This window comes from Diadema antillarum, unplaced genomic scaffold (genome assembly GCF_040938485.1).
Source record: "Diadema antillarum isolate AM-2024a unplaced genomic scaffold, OU_Dant_1.0 scf00000029, whole genome shotgun sequence".
Taxonomy (NCBI): domain Eukaryota; kingdom Metazoa; phylum Echinodermata; class Echinoidea; order Diadematoida; family Diadematidae; genus Diadema; species Diadema antillarum.
In genome coordinates this window covers 144,623-166,437 of record NW_027270918.1, presented here as the reverse complement: position 1 = coordinate 166,437, position 21,815 = coordinate 144,623, and the positions used below count along the sequence as shown (strand labels likewise).

Here is a 21,815-nt window from a genome sequence, read left to right as displayed (position 1 = left end):
AACTTTCATTTCTCACAGCTCCCTTCCAAACAGGCCTCTGAATATGGCATTATAATCATTACTTCCTTAAAATCTCCTCTGTCAAATACCTTTACAATCTCTCAAAAACAACGAAGACAAAATGAAAACAAAAATGCTTCACCTTTGTCATTTAGTTATGATTGTAACTTATTATTAATATTAATATCTTTTTGAGGGTGATTTGTTTTCTGGGGCCCATTGCATAAAAGTTACTATTACGGTAACTTTGCCATCCAATGGTAACTACCATGGCAACAATACTCAACAGCCAATCAAAATCAAGAATTCCATGGAAGTTACCATTGGATGGCAAAGTTACCATAATAGTAACTCTTATGCAATGGGTCCCGTGGGTTTTTTTTTTTTTTTTTTTTTTTTTTTTAGTTCTCATTATTCCGTTATCTACATCATTTTTTTTCCTGACTGGGAAATAATCTAGTGACAAACAATATTATGCTTCCTCAGTTCTCATGCCAAAACCGCCAGATTAAAAAACAAAACCAGTGTGTTCTTTCTGAATATGAGATACATCACTGATGAGATTTTTCATTAGAAAAAATCTAGTACATTGTAGCTAATAGTAATACCTTTAAAACTGATATTTGTACAAAATTTAAGTAGATTTGTAATTCATTTCAGGGTATGAAGCATTTATGCCTGTGATCCAGTGCCACTTTTTGGGTCACAAACACTAAAATACACCAGTCATAGTTCCACAACAAAATCCTCACTTAAACCAACCATCATCATGATAAATGTAATCTACTTTAAAACTCCAAATGTCGCAAGAAATCCAAAACTCCATTCCATTGATCATTATTTTTCTTACATCAGTTCTGAAAAAAAAAAAAAAAATTTTTTTGTGTGTGTGCTCTTATGAAATGCATCTCCATAAAAAATAATCATTTGTGAAAGAAATTTACATTAAAATACAGACATAGAACCTACACTTGTACAGTTAGTATGCAACTAATAACAGTGGCTCAATTTAAGTACATTCAAATCAAAACATCACTTGACTGCACCCTCTAACTCTAGACTAAAAGTTCAAAAGAACTCTAAATTTATCTAAAATAGGAATAGGATTAGGACTCACTAGGAGCAAAACTAAACTTGCTTTCACTCGAACAAACAAAAGTTTAACAGTTGCCAAGTTGTAGTTTTTACATGTCTTTACTCTTACACTTAATTACCTTCGTATAATATATTAATAATCTATTCTTAATTTGACATCGGGTCGAAGAGACGTTCAGCAGTCAGAGAACATTGAGTGGAGGCATCCCAGTATAGCTTCCCACGAAAAGCTGCAACAGGGATTACTCCTTCAAGGTTCAAGGCAGAGTCCCACACCTTCCAACGCAACGTCCCATCACATCGGGATCCCTAGGCCGAGCCGCACCTGTTCAGCACCCTACTTACAACTCGATCGCGCCGCACACAGCCAGCATGCAGCAGGGAGGCAGGGCGTGAGGCTCGACGAAGAAGGCGATCCGTGCACCGAGTGACTTTTCGTGATGACTTCTTCAAAGAATTTGAAGTCTAAGAGCCTGAATTTTGTGATGTAATCTATCTCACAATGATATACACACTACATGTTTCAATTACTACTCTTACTAACATTTTTACAGTACTTTTAAAACTATATAAAACTTGCGAAAGTTTCACACTTACCCCTCCGTCGACTCTGTTTCGCGGTGTACCTACCACACACTGACTATGCATGGTGTGGTGTTGTGGATGTAAAATGATACTCACCGCCAGGTTTTCGGATATCCCCGAGCTCGGATCAGGTCGCACGGGTAGTCGTAATGTACATCGGACCCGGTAAGGTTGCTAATGTCAATGAAGCGTGACGTCATAGCAACGCAACGCACTCCTTTTGTGGTGCCGCCAGAGAATGAACGGCTGCTCTCCCACGCGTGAAAATGTAAACGTGCGATTGCATTGCCTTGACAGATTGATCAAAGAGTGAAGAGGTCTGGTTTTTAATCCTTTGCATTTCGCTTACTCTTTTTTCTTCTTATTATTCTTCAAGCAATGCAAGACAGAGTGAAAACTTTGGCAAGTGCAATGTTCCATATTTCTTAGTCTAGTTGCTTCGTGCAAATAAGTAAACATCCCTCTTCAGTGCACATTGGAGTGTGTGTATACCAAAGAGATTATTCTCACTGTCGCTAGAAAAACTACCTACTACCTACTCATCATATTAAGTTTTTCAGTGTTTATAGAACAGTTTTTGTTGTTGCTGTTACAAGGTATTAGTAGCAAAAAACAAACAAACAAACAAACAAACACACACTAAAAAAAACATGGGTTATGATCTCTTCCAATCCACTGTATAACCACTGGAAATTATATGCAGTGTGGTATGGTAAGAACAAAATGCAAACACGCTTTGTTTTTGCATGCTAATATTCCTTCTAATATCTCATATGCTATTCAAATTTAGATGCAATCACTCTATTTATGCCTGAAATATATATCTATCTATATATATATATATATATATATATATATATATACATTTTAAAAAAAATTCATGTTCCATATTCCACATTTCATACAAGTCTTATATTTCATTTGATTTTGAAAAAGAAATGTTTTTAACACAATGGTCAGTTTGAACCAAAATTGCACAAATGTATAAGGACGTATAATTGACTTGCAATATGAGGAACCCACTAAAAAGCAAAGCTTGTAGGATGTGGGTTCCAAAAATATAACATAGGCTTTTAGTACAGTATATCAATATCAATGTCAAAAAAAAAAAAAAAAAAAAATATATATATATATATATATACATATATATACACTGTATATATATATATATATTCTCCTGCCTTCACATAACACAAACCATGTTTCAGTAGGGCCTACAAATCTATGTTAATGCAGTACATAGATGGAAGTTTGGGCAAAGTTGGACAACTGTCACATGGCTCAAGCAGTTCAATATCACCTAATGAAGTGTCCTTTTGGACCTAAAAACAACAACAAACAAACAAACAAACAAACAGGTATAGAATGAATACAGGACAGAGAAAGAAGCTGTATGTCATTTTTTGTCTTGAAGAATGCTTTCACAAATCCAAGTACTGTATACGCCGAATATTTCATGAGGTTTTTATTTTTGCGAATTTGGCCGGTCGGTTGCTATTCGCGAAATTAAAGACATGCGAAAATATTGACTCTGATCGCGTGCACATTTCTACGTTGAGTACAGGACTCCGCGATCGCGAATTTAACCACTCGCGAAACTGTCGGGAATTCCTGATTCATGAAAATTTAGACTCGCGAAATATATGGCGTATACAGTACTCAAATTATACAATATGGAAAAAAAATACTGCAGTCAAATGTCAGGCATATATTTTTCCGCATATCCGGGCAATTACCCCCCGAGGGCAATTACCCCCCGGCTAAATACTGGTTAATGGTAAGGTTAGAGTAAAGATTAGGGTTATGTTTAGGGTTAGGAGTTTGGGTTAGGGTTAGGATTAGGATTAGGGCCACTGGGAGGGTCCGGGGTAATTGCCCAGGGGGTAATTGTCCTAGACCCATTTTTCCGATGTACTTGTCAATCACCATTCACATTGTTCGCAGTGATTGCCATTTGATTTTTTTTTTCACTCTTTCACTTCCATTTTTAGTTTTGTGAGCATGTCTGTGTCACTTTAAGAAGCAATGTATCATTTTTATTCATAAATTTTTGCATCATATGTGAATTAGATAAGTTGGATTATGTTGACAACATAACCACAGAGAGATTTCCCACAGTAACGCAAATCTTAAGAAGAAAAATAGGCCATTGGGTCTCCTAACCCTTCAAACTGCACAAGGCCACTGGGGTCACATGGCCCGGAGTGAAGAGGCATTGATGTTAAAAGGCACTGATATCGGCCATTGGGGTCGATAGCCCTGAAAGGGTTGCTACACCTATTAAAGTGTATGACTTAAACTTTCTTGACAAATAAACACAAAATGAACAGTTTATAGGCTTTTAGGCTGATTGATGCTCCGCTGAAGGATCAAGGGGTCGTTGTGCACACTTTTCGGTCGCCCAGTACAAACCAAATTCGTAGTCGCTGGTCAAGTTTGCCAGGTGGTTGCTATTCACAGGTTTTTTCATTACATTTTTTTTTTTTCCCCGGTAGGGGATTCCCACCTGATCACCATAGGTAGGTAGTCATTATAAACAGGTGGCCACTAGAGCAGGTTCAACTGAACTGTATACTGTCTACGCCGAATATATCGTGAGGTCTTTATTTTCGGAATGTGAAAATACATGAAAATATCTCAAATCTCGACATAAATGTCACATGCACACATACACTTCTCTGTTCGTTACTGTACTTTAATCACTCACAAAATTGTCAGGCGGTCCTGATTCACAACGAATTAGATTCGCTAAATGTATGGCGTATACAGTATACCCTATTACCTCCGCTGGGTTTCATTTCCCTCGAATTTTGTCTCTTTGCATCTCATTTTCCCCTTCTGTCATTTCCTCATCATCAAGATTGAACATGGCAATTCATGCAGGATGTTATGTATCAAAGAAAGATGTTAATAGTAACATGATTTCTTTTGTGGGTAACATGGTTGACATCACATATTTGTTTATCCAACAAAGAATTCATTTATAAAAGTTGTGATCTGTTGACAGTCAACAGAATGATCCATGACGGTTGCAAAACACCCACATGACAAAAAGTGATTGGTCAACACAAAATTGAAAGTGTGAGTATGGCATAAATTAGCAGAAAGGAAATTATTATGACAGCATGTATAAAATATTTACACATCTGTTTACATTTTTTTGTTCCTTCTTAACAAATCTGTTTCTTTAATATTCATATATGTTATAACACATAGAAATAGCATCTCTAACATGCAAACACACACACACACACACACACACACACACACACACACACACACACACACACAATGTAAATCCATACATGCACAGCCCTTGAGAAGTTGTACCCATAACATATATAATAAAGACAGGAACATACAGGTTTTTTTTTGCAGACCTTGTTTTTTTTTTTTATTTTAGAAAGAGGTTCGATTAAAGCAAATTCTGTATGTACAATCAATTGAGATGAATCACAAATATTAATAGTTACTTTTTTTTCAGCTATTCACACAAAAATGAATTGAGGAAAACCAAATGAACTCGGATAACATCTCAAAAAAAGCGACCGCGGCAAAACAGCGCCGGGCAGTCGCACCGAGCCACCAAGCCAATGAATGCAATGCCATGAAAAAAAAAATCAACAAAAGTGCACTGCTCTCATTTGCTCATTAGTAAATAGAAGAATAAGCATAATAGTTGAGTACTTGTCAGATACATGTATCATTCTGATTGGCCTGTCCTACTCGATAAAAGGTCAGTTTGTGGGAAGGCATATGAGAATAATACGACGACACAAGGAAGGATAGACTAAATGGAGGCACGATTGGGTACGGAGGCAGCGGCGGGAGGCACACACGTCTTGCTTCCTATAAAGCCCAAGTACTCCTTCACTTCTTGGTAAGGGAGCATCAAATAAAAAAAAGACAATGAAAAAAACAAAACAGATACAAATGGAAAATTTGAGATGCACATTTCTGATTGTTTTCCTTTCACATCAGGTTTATCATGACCATTGCACTCTCAAGAGCGCGGAGCCAATTCAAGCTCATCGAAATCTCTGCCTATTTCAGATGTCGTATGAATATCCGTGTCATAACTTTAGTAGAATTATATCCTGTCATAACTTTAGTAGAATTTTGGTAGTAACTGTTTTCCTCTCTATGAAAGAGTAATGAATAATCATCTGAGAATTTTGAGCTCAGAATGTGGAGGTCAAGTCATTATTTGATGACTAGCACTACATCAATTTTCATAATGTAATAAATGTTTGATTATGATGACGTGGATAAAAATTATTTTCTGTGTAATACTTCTTCATAACATTTTGAAATGCTAATTCCTCCTTCTTTTCAAACAAAACTCTATCATGCCACTCCCCCTCCCCCCGCCTCAAAAAAAGGGGGATAGATATAGATCAACAAATTGAAAATGCATACACTGTACTAAAGTCTTCTCATCTTTACAACGGTAAACGATCATCTTTGTGTCACGCTTGTTTTGTTTTTCTTTGTTCTCTTGATGAATCTGTTTCTGCAGAGTGGCATGTGAAATATTGAGGCTCCTTCATACTACTTTATGATAAATCTGAGGTGAAATCAAACAAACCAAACAAACAAACAAACAGCAGCTGGTAAACTCACCCGACTAACGGGACTACGTGTGTTTGTGCCCTTCCGTGTACAACTCTTCTGAGGGTAGCGTCCCGATTGCCGTGACACTTTCTGAACGAAAAAGAACGTGCTAGCTTGCTCACTGCGCAATCTTCCATGATGCAAATACAACTGCCATGGCAGCGGAGGCTACTGTCACAAAATAGAGGCATACTTCATGTCTGAATAGTGGCCTCAAGCACACTGGACAGACATTAACAGTGCAGCTAGGTTTCACAAGGGGGAAAGGTGACAGGCCTTGCAACTTAAAAAATAATACAGTGATACGAGTGTGTAAATGTGTCATGTCTATACCTTCTGCGGCTGTTTCACCAACACAGATATCTATCGATGAGCCGCGTGAATATATACAAATACCACAAGAAATTGTATATATATAGTTATGAATTCATCGCTTAAATGGACCAATGTGTGAACCATCAGTCACTGGGCATTGGACAGTGTACCAGCAAAAGTTTCAAAATTGCTACATTAAAAAAAAAGTATTCTATTAAATACAAATCATGTCATTCTTATGGTACTTCATTATGTTAAAAAAAAATGACCATACTGTCATTCACAGTTCAATAAAAGCAATTCAGTGAATAGTCAAGTCATCGTACATGTCAGCTTCGACAATATTTACACATGTGCATGTACAAGCATTTGTAAGGCTAACAATGATTGATAGGTGGAAAATACCTTTTTCTATAGATTTTAAACAACACATGTACACATTGATATTGAGAACATTTCTCTCTTTTTTTTTTCCTTCTCATAAATACGCAGCTAGCACATAGAACATACCTTAGTCACATATACATTCACAAATATCAAGTTTGTATGTTACTGCACTGTCTGGTGAGCGTGGCTGAAAGTTATACGGTATCACTAAGTAACCAGTGACGGAAAAGTAAGATGCGTATCGTTAAGACTCAGCAGACCCACAGAAAGAGAGAGAAAAGAAAGCGAGAGAGGGAATTAACCCGTTGAGGACGAGTCCCGAGTATACTCGGGCACGTGTCTATGGGAAATGCGTGCTGTAGCAAAATCAGTCCATCCTCAACGGATTAAGGGACAGAAGAGAGAGATAATTCTACTTCAGTACTCATATTACACAACCTGTCAATCAACATTCATCTCGTCGACAACAGCGAAAAACTTGGCTGGACGAGGGTCTGCCGCTGTGACACAAAATTTGAGATTTGCCGCGACATACCGCGGTACGCTCATACGTGTTTCAACTATCAGACTACATCTGTGAGGCCTTGTGAAGCGTGGACATTGATATATGATTTCGGGGCAGAATGAGACCGTCGGGTTAAGCACGTTCCTCATCCACAGCAAGAAAAAAACAGTGACCGTAAGACGCATGCCCACCGAAGCCACTGAAACCAACTTTACAGGGAGCCACAGATAAAAGGTCAAGTATAGGTTGACTGTCGATCTTGCTTAATCATTTATATATATTTTGCATGATATCACCATTCACTGTTGGGTTGACAAAACCTCATATCTCACAAAAATGTCAAATGTTCATGTGAGCAAAAAATAGGGCAGCCAAAGCACTGGAAAAGATGGGATTGCCTTTCCTTTGATATGCCATGGTGGCTTCATTTTTGGGGGTAAGACAGCTAGGATTTGGACAGGACATTACTTGACTGATTACCTAACGATTAATTTAAAAAAAGAAGAAGTGAATTTCAGCAAAATTTGAGATCCACAGTTTTGTCACCCCAGCCACAAATATGTATGGCATGACAACTCTTGTATCCTGGGTTCAATCCAGCTGAGCATAACAAACAAAAACAAGCATGGGGAAAAAAAAAACCCTCCAAAACACAAATGTAGACAAGATCTGATCCAATATGAAATCAAGAAGAATCAAGAGACTTTTGTAAATGAACTATAACTTATCAGGGGGAAGAAATTACGAGAGGTCCAAAAGATCATCGACCAAAGCAAGCACAAGTTTGCCCTTCCAAAATCAGGATAACTCTGGAGGCAAATCACTGGCTGCCAGAAGAGGCTTAGGACTAAGTGTTACCTCACTGAATGGCAGCTATAAATGCTGCTATTATCTGAACTCATTAACTGTTGCAAACCCAACCTTTCTACCAAGATATCTTGGCCATTTGAGTAATCATTATTCATTCACCAGTCATAAATACTTATAATTATAATCTTTCAAATTTACAACTTCAGTATGACGTAAAAAAACCCCACACAAAATAAAAACAAAAACAAAAATAACCAACACAGGGAAGCCATTTAAGTCATGCTTATTTGATATTGGATATTTGCAATTTGATATCTATATTTGCAATCTGTAGATCTGATGAATGTAGATTTAGCCTGGCATCGGTTGGGCTGGCATTACATTCAGACGTTTAATGCACTTTTTTATGCAGCTGCTTTGAGAAATGTTTACATATGAGCATAGTGTGCCATTTTCCACTGCCAATTTTGCATCATCACATTGACTACAATGAGGTCAGTTTTTACCGCCAAATGACAACAAATCATCAATTGGGACATTATTTGCATTAAGAATTAGACTGACGGTTTAACCTATGCCAACGAAGGAACTCGTCATGCAAACATAAGATTGCTTTTTTACAATTATTAACAGCCAGAATGGACAAAGGTCATATACGAGAATTCACTCATACGGTGCTCTATGAATCCAGTGCTTCCCATCTTGAATATACCTGTATCTATTTTTCTTCAGTCACTTGGCAATTGTACAAATATTCATTTTCCAACTTCTGCTGAGTTGCTAGCAATATCTCTGGCCCCAATTTGCTCTGTTTCAACACTACAGCAACCATAACCTGACATCAGAAACAAGAAAACTCATTTGTTTTCTCTCCTGTTGAAAGTCCAAATGAATTGAAATTTTGCTCTCGAATTATAAAATATACTGACAGTAGCTAGATATCCATGGCAGTGTATCTTTAACTAAAGGGAATAAAAATCACGGATTGAAAAGTTCTCATCCTGCATAAAACATGATAATCTGACAGTACTTTGGCAATGCAATGTATACATATATATATTGAAATAGATTATTTCTTGCAGTAGATAAAGAGACATTGGCATCATACTGCTTTTTGTGTACAAGCTCCATTATTCTCTATATGAGGAGGGTGCGCTTGAACCTTGAAATTTTTACAATTCAAATTCACTACAGATAATCAACACTCGTGCAGAGCTGAAGGTCTACTTTTCTGAAAACAGTATACAAAACTGTGTCCACACGGAAAGGAGTAAATCATTACGCACTACAATCTTCCGTCAGAGATACAAACTATTAACCATTCTGCATTAACATGTGCGTGAAGAGCTGACAGATAGTGTGGGTATACTGTATAAGCATAAGTGATCATATCACATTGAAAAATGGTCTTTCTTACAGGTGGTTACTGGCTTTGAGTCAAGAGCAAACACAATCCTCTGTGACATTAATTTTCACAAATGTACATCTGAGTTATTCGATACCACCATCTCTTCTTTCTAATGACCCCTTCTCCCCTCAAACGGCAAATACAGGTCAAACATACATGTATGCCACGACAGACTGATACCTTGTAAAACAAAGAATGTTCGCGTGCATTTAGATTTTGCGAATTTTGCAAGAACCAAGATTCGCGATAATAGAATGCACGTGAAAGTAGTCGTCTACACTATATGCTATGAATGCCAGTGGCAATTTGCGAAAATTTCATGCTGCCAAAAAGGCCGCCAGCTCCACTTTGTGGAAATTTATGTATTTCATGTGAGTTTGCGCAGGAATTTTTTCAGAGTTTGGAATCCCTTTTTTCCCCGTAATTATCAGATTGAAAAAACAAACAAACAAACAATCAAACAAACAAACAAGTAAACATGGCAAAATTGCATCCAAATGATAGAGAGATCCGGAAAAAGGGAGGCCGGATAGGAGAGGTCGGACTGTAGGTAAATATACGTCTTGCTCGACAAAATTGAGCATTATCAATTTTACTATCTGATTTGGGATGTGCAGCACAAAGACTTAGCTCAGAGTTTTCATCAACGAGAAGATCATCTTTTTGAGAAGATATACAAACTCAAAACTGCAATTTGGAAACACTTTTCGATTCTTTATTTTTTGTTGTCCCTGTATGATTTGCCACTTGACTGGAAAAGCAATGGATTCTTACATTATGCCATTTTTTCAAAGAGCTATCTTGAATCCTCAACACTAATGACTGCTGAAGAGGGTTTCCACAGGAGGTAAAAGCCCTTGCACAAAATGAATCTGGCGAGCTCAGCCCACCAGAAGTCGGCCGAAATGCTCTAATGTCTGTGCTTGTGATCTGTGTGAAGATTTACAATGTGAATGCAACATCATTTCTACAATTTTTTTGCTCTTGGTCCATCAATTCAAAGAGGGGAAAAAAGAAAGGACAGAAAAGAAAACAAAAGAGGGGAACAATGTCCCCAACACACCAGAAACAAATGGACAGAGGGTGGAAGACAATAGCAGAAAAATCCATGGTATGTATCCTCCTTATTGAAATTGCTTTTTCAATAATCTTCTTTTTTATTGCATTTACGAAAACTTCCGATGTTTGAACTGACATAGATTTCATAAATCATTAATCAGTAGCACGTTCCTACAGAAAAAACAAAAACAAAAATAGTATTCAGAAACACAGCTTCTTCTAATCAGGGTTACATCTGCTATAGGGAGATAATCACGTTCCTAGTTTATTTGCTAATGCAGTTTGTATAAGTCCATCTCTCTATATCAAGGGATTTAAAGCTAGGGGAAATAATAGTCATCTTTTAATAATTCAGTACATACTGCTGCAGCTTCCAGAAATCTAATATTAATTTTTCCACTTATCCAGAAGAAAGAGTATCATCTAGCTAACGAGGGGGGGGGGGGGGGGGGGAAACACTTTCTTTTGATGAGATAACGAGACACAAACAACACACTGAACACTTCCATCAATGTGGATATTAGTGGCAGACTCTAAAATCCCGATCATTGCTAGAGCTATCAAGGCCTGTACTTGAAAACGGCCGTCTCTGCATTACGAAGCAATGAACAATCGCTCAACACGTGACATGGTAATTGAATATGATTCAATGTATCCTTACGCCACTGCATACAATCTCTTGGATTTTGTCATAGGCAATCTCTTTGACGAAACCTCAGAGTGCCCAAATTCATCGAGACAGAGGAAGAAGAAGAGTGAGAAAGAGAAAGGGGGTGGAGGTGGGGGAGAAAGAAAGAACAAAAATCAATTGGAGCACAAACCAGTCTTCTCATCCGAATCTCTTATATCAAGATACATGTAGTATCAACTCGACTGTTACTGACGTATTCTTGCTTGGACAAGACAGACTTAATATGCTTACTGGTAATAAAATGCCCATGCTTACATAGAATGATACTGTGCTTTTCCTCTTTCTTTCTTTTTTTTCCACACAGCTGTACAGATGAAGAGATTTGGGAATACACAGTATAATATGTTCACATCTTTTCTACAAAAAAAAAAAAGGTCATCCATTTGTTGACGTTGAAACAGATCTTCCACTAGAGTCACTTATCAGACGGCTTAGAATTTACAGCTCCTTTCAAGTCCTTTCAATCTTGGCCCAAGGACTGAAAATGTACTTTCCACACAACTGCTATCGTGGCAATGCCAAGGAGCATTCACAAATGGGATAGTTTCAGTCTCTGCGAGGCAAAATGAAGAGAGAAATCCAACATCCACACACATTATGTGTCTAATACCTTCTTTATGCTGGGCCCAAAACATTTCCCCACGCATTTACACATTTCCGTGTTCACTACATACACTTTTCTTCTCTCTGTGCCGTTATAGCTCATTACACATATATATGTACTGTATCAAACCTCAGCATGACTATAGACATCGTGCACTCTCAAGATAGAGATATATTGGAGTCCACAGATTCAGTTATATTTGTAGTATATTCCAATTTAACTATCCTCTGCTGATATTTTCCTCCACAATGCATGTTTATGTACTCTTTCTGATGCAGAAAGTCTAAAAAAATGGCACAAATTTGTTCCCCCCTGAATGATTTAAGAGAAACAAACATTGACACGATCACACTCGCCTGTAATTACATGCAACATCAATGCCCACAGTTGTCTCACTTGGGAATTAGGATGACCCTTGTTTGATGGAGTGTTGAGGTTTTTTGAAATTTTTCTTCTTCTTTTGGGAGATGGTGTTAGTTAAACAGGTAGGTAATGTAATAGATGACTCAAGAAAATCATTGACTTCTGCTCTTCAGGACTTGCAGACTACCTTTGCTTTATAATGTATGGTTGATAAACCTGACATCTCTCTCTCCATGGGAGGCATATTGCTCTCGCGTTGTCACGGGAACCGGTAGATGGACGAAAACAACGCTTCCAAAGCTCCCACGGCCACCTCTCAGAAGGATACAGGATGTGATTTGGCAGACCAACGCCACTTGCCGCTTCAGGCATGTACAGTACATCTATCAGATCTCCAGAATCAACGTCATCAATTTGCTCTGGATCAGGCCGATGCAAGCAAAAGGATGAGGGGGGGGGGGGGGGGACCCAGAAGAGGGGTGCGGATGGAGACACAAACGAGTACTTCTGGAAATTAGTGAAGGAGCCACTCTGTTGACCCCCCACCATGCCGCTTCCCTCAACTTCGCTCAGACAGTTTCCATCGGCGTCAAGTGTCTTCCTCGGCAAAAAATTTTGTGAAAATGGCCCACTAACATCGAGAGAGCTGCGACGACATGCCCTCGATTAGTATCCTTTCAGCCAATCACAGACAAGGAGGTTCATAAAATTCATCACCATCATCTCTCATCCACCCCCTAGCAGGTCGTCGGGGATGCCGATACAAAAAGTCTCTGTGCAGCAGGTGGGCGGGGAGGAAGGCAGCCTACATCATGTTTGCGTGCCCCGTCAGCAGGTAGATGTTGCAGGGCTGGGTGGGGTCGGCGATGGGGTGGCTCTTGAGTACTATGAGCTTTTCGTGTCCCAGGAGGGTAAAGATTTTGCTCTTGTCGCAGATCTCCTGGGTTACCTGCAGGTGAGTCACACAGGACAAGAAAAACAGAACTAAAGTTGTGGCGCATATTTCACAGCTAAAAATATCTACTGATCAATCCATAACAAGTCACATTACAATCATTACTGTAACACTAGGTAGATCTGACTACAAGGAAACTATACAAACTAAAAACAAAATTAAAACACAATAGTTTGGACACCAGCGGTACGTGGCACAGAAAAAAAACAACAGACAAACAAACAAAACTTTTTGAAATAGCCACCCACTGAAGACTAGATTACATCGGCGACAAAATCTCATATTTTAAAAACACACTAATAAAACACTGCCAATAAGATGGTCCTTTTCTTTCATTAAATTTTGATTAGCTCTTCAAATGTGTCAAAATCTATCTGACCACAGGATAAACTTGCATAATCGAATATAGGTGTGGGATAAATTCACTAAATTAGTAAACTGAGGCTTTAGTCTCGACTGCACAGTGAGCTCACGTCTTTCTAAAAATTGATGATGACATTATCGGCAAACCCACAGTCTTCTAAAAACATACTTGGAGAAATAACACTGTAGACACAGCTCTCTGATTTCAAAGGCCCCATGAGAATTTTAATCTGCTATTTAATCTGTCAAACTCTATCTGGCTACACGGTAAATTTACAGAGGTATATGGAATCAAAATGAAGATGTAAAGATAGTAAGGATTAGCATGCATGAAAACTGTTGTCCCATATACGAAGTAATTCCAAGATGGAAAAATTGCAATAGATTACAGTGGTATGAAACAACTCCAAATCTCCCTGAAGAAAATGAAGCAACTCCTGGGTCTATCTGTCTAACCTCGTTTGACCTGAAGCTCCTGCCCTGCATCCCGTGCCGATGGAAGGCCAGCACGCTGTCCTGTAGTACTACCAGTTTGTCGACGGCGAAGTCGAAGTGGAGCTCGGTGAGCAGCTTCTTGCTCGACCGCGGCCTCCCGTTCAGGTTGACCACCTTGACTTCACCTGCAGTTGGGGTGAAAAGAGTCGACGGGGGAAGCGAGGTAAAGTTCACAGTTCAAAGGTCAACAATGGTCCACTCAACCCAGCTCAAAAGCCCTGGTCCTGCCATTGCACCTGCATGAGGTGATCACTTATTCTAATGAAACATACAGTATTACAAACCCAAGTTCCATATCATAACATATAGCGCGTAGACAACTGCTATAAGATACCAATCTTCAGCAGACTTGAAATCTGCCTTGAGTATTCTCCAGCAGATTAGCTTTTCGATGCCAAAACCAAAGGTGTTTGGCTAGCACTTTTCACTAATGATGTGTACATGTCAATCATCTGGAAATTGCCCCAGTAAACAGATGAGATAAAATAGACATTTGCAAAGACTTCCAAACATGGATAACAACGCTCCACAAAAACCTGTGATAAACATGATATCCCCATTGACAAATCCTGCACAGGCACTCAACTCTCGACAAGGCAATTTGCACTTCAATTTTTTTAAACCCATAACTTCCCGAATCAATGTAACAACCAAGTTTTTATACAAATCATAAACATTCATTCTGACCCTACGGACAACGGTGGTTTAGCTTAAGTGGGTGAAGCAAATCAAATCAAATCAAACAAATAAACAACAACAGGAAACATGGTCATGTACAACTGAAAAGAATGCAAGCTTGGGTAACATGCACTGTTAGGCGGCAGACGTTCAGACCACTGTTATGACTGCTGGTTAGTATGGGTTTTGTTTGTTGGTTTTTGTGTTTTGTTTTTCATTGCCGTTTATCATACACCTCTGCACTGCTTGTAATACTTTGTGGGGCAAAAATCTGTTACCTACAGATTCATCTCAATCCAACGGTACTGAAATTTATTTTAAAGTAGTTTCACTAATATCTGAGATTCAATATTGCTGGCAGATGTATGAGGGGAGAGAGAGAGAGGGCAAGAGAAATATGAGGGTGAGAGAGAGGGGGGAGAGATAGAGAGGAGAAAGGATTCAAGGATTTGTGACAGAAATATTTCTTGGGTATAAAAGGCAATACAGTTTGAGAGGGGGATATGTGCTTTTGCTAGCATGGGTATGTATAGCCAGTATTATATTTTAACATTAAAAAAAAAAGTCATTTGAAGGCCACGGTATCCTTCATTCCCACCAAATCTCAAAAACCCACATTTTTGTGATCGATGCTGTCACCTTTTATCATAATTTTTACCATTCATTGCTAACCTTTTGTGAGGTAGAAAGAAAACTTATCTCTCATTTGAGTATCCTTCAAAACTTATCTCTCATTGGAGTGCCATTCTGGTCACATAAGCCTGTGTATATCAGCTGTAATATCACCAAAAGCCCTTGTGCTACGTTCATAACTGACCCCTTGAATTGGCAAGACGATTAGAGTTAATGTTTCTGTCTCACATTGGCAACTTTTTGTACACTTTTGTTTCCTGTTAACATTGTGTAGATTAAATTGAAGCACTTTCATCTATCATTCTCCAATAAAAAGATACAGAGTAAAATTCAGCATTGTAATATTTTCCTGGGACTGGATAAGTTAATCTGGTCCATTTTGTGATCAAAGAGGCATATTCATGCCAGATTGTGAAATAAGTACTGTATACGCCAAATATTTTGCAAGGTTTTTATTTTTGCAAATTTTGCGAGTCAGGTGCTATTCATGAAATTAAAGACACGCGGAAACAATGGCTCTGATCCCGATGTGAATGTGACGCACATGTATATATTTCTCCATTCAGTACAGTACTCCACGATTGCTAATTTAACCACTTGTGAAATCGTTGGGAAGTCTCGATTCGTGAAAATTTATACTTGCTAAATATATGGCGTGTAGAGTATCGGATTCTCAATTCACGAATAATCCAGAGAGCAAACGTCTGTGGCTCTTCCTGGAACATTCCTACATTGAACTTTTGTCAGGAGAAACGTAAAATCTCTAAATGTATATTAAAGAAGCAATTATATGTGACACGGAGCACAGAAAAAAAGTAGTTAGTGGTGATACGCTGGACAACTGTTACAAGTTATCATGTTAAGGTAAAATGTGCCACATATCATGAAAAGGATACTATTAAATCTTTCAATGTACGATGTAATCTGTGTTAGGGCCCGCTGACTCATGTAGTAACGTCTTCTATTTAGTATTCTCCATTGTCTTTTTTTTTAATTCAGCAGATATGATGATGAGTAAACACTGGGTGCAATGCAAGGCTTGCTTCTTACTAACAGTGGCTTATAGAGTGAAGTGTCCTTGCAATGTGCATTTAGAATGGTTCTCTCAGTAGTCTTGCAGAAAATTTGATCACACTTTTGTGCATTATCAACCGATGAGTAAACTGTACGTTTCCTCCCGTATGATATAAGCGCCTTGCTTGGGTTAATTCAGTGGTGGCATGCATTGTGCTGATAAGATGGACGTTATATAACATGATCATGATTCAAAGAAAAGAAATAAATAAGAATAAAGCTAAAGATAATGGTGCCAAAAATCAATGGCTAAAAACGACCAGCATTAACACTTAGTGCATCTGAATCCTGGCAAATTAATGGTGGTGAATTTCAACAGAAAATAAGGGATCACGAAAGCAAAGAAGAAAAATGGGAGAGAATGAGGGAGGCGGGGTGGGGGGGGGGAAGATATGGGATATGCTTCTGGGCCTAACGTTAGTCAGGCAGAAATAACGGCAGCTACAGATTTAGTGTTGTAAAAACACAAGAATGTAATCAATCTTGACGTGACAGGGATCTCCTCACACGCGGAATGAGATTGGGTCACTAGATCTTATGGGAGAGCACTGCATGAAATCTTGGCACACATATATCAAAACATGCAAACAAATCAACTGATACCAATTTAGGGGAAGGTATGGATGATGTCTACTCAGATGCAGAGGGGAAAAGAAAAAAATATATATATGAGAAATTGGCAAATGAGGTGGTATGATAAACCAAATGTTTCGAAAACCATGCCAAAACAGAAAAGGTGTGAAGGGAGTGGGGGGTTGCGGTTGTGTTGCACGATGCAAAAAGTTCGTAGGAAGAAGCAACAGTTTCTCCACAAGTGTTTGTGTGTGTGTATATACACGCATGGATATATACATATAGACAAAAACAGGGGAGAAGGTCTGCTGCCCGGGCGTGTTTGCTACCGCGGAGCTTGGCGGAGGCGTGCTCACTGTCGAAGCAGACCAGGACCGTGTCGCGCTCCATCTGTGAGACGCAGACGACGTTGAGGAGCTTCTCCGTGGGCGGGTGCTCCACAAACCAGCTGCTGGTGGAGTTGAGGTTGACCACATCAAAGGACAGGTGTGACCTGTCCAGGCTATACAGGGGGTAACAACATCCGCCATTGAGGCAGTTTAGATACCACTCTGCAGCGAAGTATGACAACTTCTTGTTACTGTGCATACATATAATACATTTATAATACATATATGTACTCTGTTCTACAGCGCCATGAGTATCTTTTAAGGTAGAATGAGCGCTTTATAAGAGTCTCTCTCTCTCTCTCTATTAAAATTGAAGAGCTTATTTGCAAAAGGGGCTAGATCCATTTTTGATGAAAATTGAGTTATTAGCACCACTGCACAGAATTCCATTTGAGTTAGTTACAGTGAAAATTTCAACTCCAGACCACCATTTGAATAGAAATTATAGCAAAATTAGATTTTGATTTTCCATACACTTGTGTACAAATTCTCACAAACAAACCAATTTTCCTCTAAAGTACTAAAAGTGTATCTAGCCCCTTTTGCAAATAAACTCTTTATTCACCATTCTGACTTCTTCTTGACCAAAATATGAGAGATGGTGACATGTGCTAAACTCTTCTCTCCACAATTTTGTTTTTGCCCTAAACTTGAAGCAAAACTCTTCCTTGAATAAATATGGGTAAAAACTTTGGATAATATGCATGTAAAGGAGGACTTAAAGAGAATGTAGATAACCACTGTATGCTGTCATTTAGGGAGTTGAGGATTAATAACCTGTGAGGTGCATTAAATCGATATATCATGTGACTAATTATAATAATCCCACGCACTATTTAATTTCATGCAAATCTGACTGCCAGTAGCCAAGTTGTCTCTGCTTTTCTGTGATCTTGAAAATTTGGGTTCAGACAATGCTTACATGTATCTTCTGAGGACATGCAGAAACATATTAACCCTTTCATATACCAAGAGAAAGTCTGAAGAAAATTGGTGAATTTTGTGGACAAACCAAGTGGAGGGCTGCCCAACATCAAAATCAAATCACCCAGAGTTGGCCAATTAATCTTACTCTTTTAATTTTTAACAGTTCAGAACTGTTCTATTCAAGTGTCTGATATTTTTCTCAGAAGTTTTCACTGATCTACTTTCTCCGACTTTCTGTTTTCATAGAAAGCAATATAATATCAGGACTGAATTTCCCTTTCAGCAACTGAAATGTGCCAATCCACGTAGTCTCTGGAAAGGCAAAAACAAAACAAAAACAAAACAAAAACAAGCTAAACACTCACCCCCTCGCTACCCCAACACACACAATTGGGTATTCCGCGTCCGGCTTGATTAGCATCTCAAAGACCTTGATCTCTGCGGGCAGCGGACAATCAAACACCTACAAGGGAGAAAAAAAAAAAGCGACAGTAAAAATGAATCAATCGGTCACACACTTTCTTCTGCTTTGGACGTCAAAATTCCCTTTTCCGCGCTGATGAGGTCAGAGATATCTATTTTTCACACTCTGTAAATGCAAAGCATGTGCAATACTGTTACTTTAGTGACAGGCTAATGTGAATGATATAAAATGTAACTGCAATAGTATGGTGCTATTCTGCCGTGGTATTTCATAGATACTGTTTTCTTTCTAGCTCACATTTGATGTTGGGCTTCTTTTTTTGTGTAAATATAGCAAACTCACACAAGAAAGAAGCCAAATAAAAAATGTGTATAAAGTCAGGATTACCTGTATCATTCACTTAAAACTACTACTCCACCCACTTTTAATTTTTCTTGGGCAATATTTCTCCATTTTCTGCCAAATTCTCTGTCCCTTTGCATGTATATCTCTTCTAGGCAATTATCAAAATCTTTCCTATATGGTAGTAAATCTTAACGATTACAATTTGTTATTCCAAATGTACATAATTCCAAAGGTTCGTTGGTACACACCTTCTTTTCATTTTCAGATTAACAAACCTCATTTCATTTTCGTATTACAAGCTTTCAGAATGACATATCTACCTTACATCATTTTGGGATTATGAATCTTTGGAATAACGAAATTTTGGAAAAACGACACAAGAGTTGAGATTAATTAACCCTTTTCCTTTTTCGGATTAATGAACATCTAGTTTTAGGGAATTTGTGTGTTTAGGAATAATGAACCTTTGGATAACGAACCTTACTTCATTTTTGGATTAACGAACCTCCGGAATAATGAACATCACTTCTCTTAACAATGATCCTTCTATCCCGCTAAAAAATTGTTTCAAAATTGCACCCACTCACCTTGACTTGTAAGAATTTGTTCATGGGCTCGTACCACTGTAGTAATACTACGCCTGTGGGCAGTGCTCCACATAAGTACTTGTGACTGTTGTAGGGATTCCTCACTGTAATCACACAAAGAAAAAAGGGGGAAAAAACCATGAACAGGGGATAAGTCTTCAGTTGAAAAATATCGAGGGCAACAACTGCAACATCAAAAGACAAACTTGAATCATAAATGTAGTATTACCAGTAGTAAAATCCCGACAATGATGACGATGATGAAACCAATGCTCACAACGAAAATAATTACTATAATGATAATGACAATAGTAATACTGTAAAACCAAAAATATTTGCGGCATAAAACTTTCCTGAATTGGAGAAGATGGCATTTGTAGCAGCATAAAAGTTTCACAAACTGCAACTGGCATTCAGTGCATAGAGAAAACGAAACCTTTTTGGCGCATTTTACTTTGTGTGAATCCTGGCTCCTTGCGAAATTCACAAGAGTTTCAAGCACATGACAAATTATCAGTGATCATGTCAATGTTTAATTACTACTACTTCTAATGATATTCATCACTTACAATTATTACTTTTTCCTTCATCATCAATATTATTACTACTATCATTACAATCACCATTACTAACATAATTTCATCAACATCAACCATTATCATCATCATCACTGTTGTTGTTTCCTTTTTCATAGCAGTTGTCAATAAAGTCATTTTTCTTTTTTTCTTAAATCTAATTCCCAATCCATAAGATCCTCAAATCCAGCAGCTCAAATGTAGATGCATAAATGATTTATGTGGTCTGGGCACAACCTTTGCGATCTGACATTTAATCCAGCTAGGATTGAGAGGGATGCATGCCGTTTCTCCAGTAAGTACTACCAATCTACCAGATGTCATCCACAATAAATAGAGAACCACCAGGCTGCACTCTGGATTTGGGTTTAAAGTGTGCTGTAAAAGTGGATACTTTCGTGCGACTGATTTTTCGCGCTCGGCGGGGTAAGAAGAGTTTCACATGTTTTTAATTCCGTGGAATCAAGACATCAACCACTGGAACATATGGCAAGCAAAAATATTCGTGTGCGTTTATTTTCGCGTTAGTTTCGGGTTGCGCGAAATGCGCGAAAATTTCAACACCACAAAAATTTCCACTTTTACAGTATGAGCTATATAGAAAGAACCTTGCATGGTATATCACCAATCATGATGTGCTGTCTGATTTGCAATGCAAAATATTTCAATAACATTTACTTCCATACACATCCTTTTACATCGGAGAAGAATTTGTATAATATTGATAATTAACACTATTGAAAAAGCACACTATTACAATTTACATCACAGTAACCTGTGCAACGTGACCATTTTCAAAGGTGTTCATAGAGTGCCTGGTCATATTTCTGTCAGTCTAATACTGTAAATGTGGACAGTTTCATGGTGGAGAAATTTTAAAACATTTTGCGCGACCAGAAACCAGCACAAAAATAAAAGCAAACAAATGTTTTTTGCTTGTTATGTGTAAAACATTTAATGTTTTGATTCTACGGAATTAAAAACAAGTGAAATTCATCTTACCAGCCTAGCATGAAAGATTACTTGTGCAATAATTTCCACTTTTATGGTATTACTCACTGACCGCCTTCATCATTATGTTTGTGTGTGTGTGTGTGTCTTTTTTATTGCATTGTAACAGGGAAATTTGCATCAAATTGAATTGACCAACCATGCAAAGCATGCCATGAGGCTTCAAGTCCTAGTCTTTGATATGACACCATATGAAGTTAAGGAAGGTGGGGGCAAGGCAGGGGGGGGGGGGGGTGTTATGAGGGAGGGGTATGGCGGGTATGGAGCAGAGGGTATAAAGGGGGTGTATGGGGGAAGGGTATGAGGGGGGTATGGAGGAATGGAGGAGAGGGTATGGAAGAAGGGATATG

At 38.3% G+C, this 21,815-nt stretch overlaps 1 protein-coding gene across 1 annotated transcript in view; it reads right to left on the bottom strand.

Annotated features, from left to right (window-relative positions):
* Window positions 1-13,241: 13,241 nt before the first annotated feature.
* LOC139738865 (mitogen-activated protein kinase kinase kinase kinase 3-like) overlaps window positions 13,242-21,815 on the bottom strand; it is a 134,176-nt gene continuing 125,602 nt past the window's right edge. Inside the window, exons 21-25 of the mRNA XM_071649501.1 lie at window positions 19,880-19,983; window positions 18,889-18,986; window positions 17,537-17,709; window positions 14,211-14,374; window positions 13,242-13,385 (exon numbers count right to left, since the gene is read on the bottom strand). Of these exons, the coding sequence (XP_071505602.1) occupies window positions 13,242-13,385; window positions 14,211-14,374; window positions 17,537-17,709; window positions 18,889-18,986; window positions 19,880-19,983 (683 nt within the window). The remainder of the gene's footprint in view (window positions 13,386-14,210; window positions 14,375-17,536; window positions 17,710-18,888; window positions 18,987-19,879; window positions 19,984-21,815) is intronic.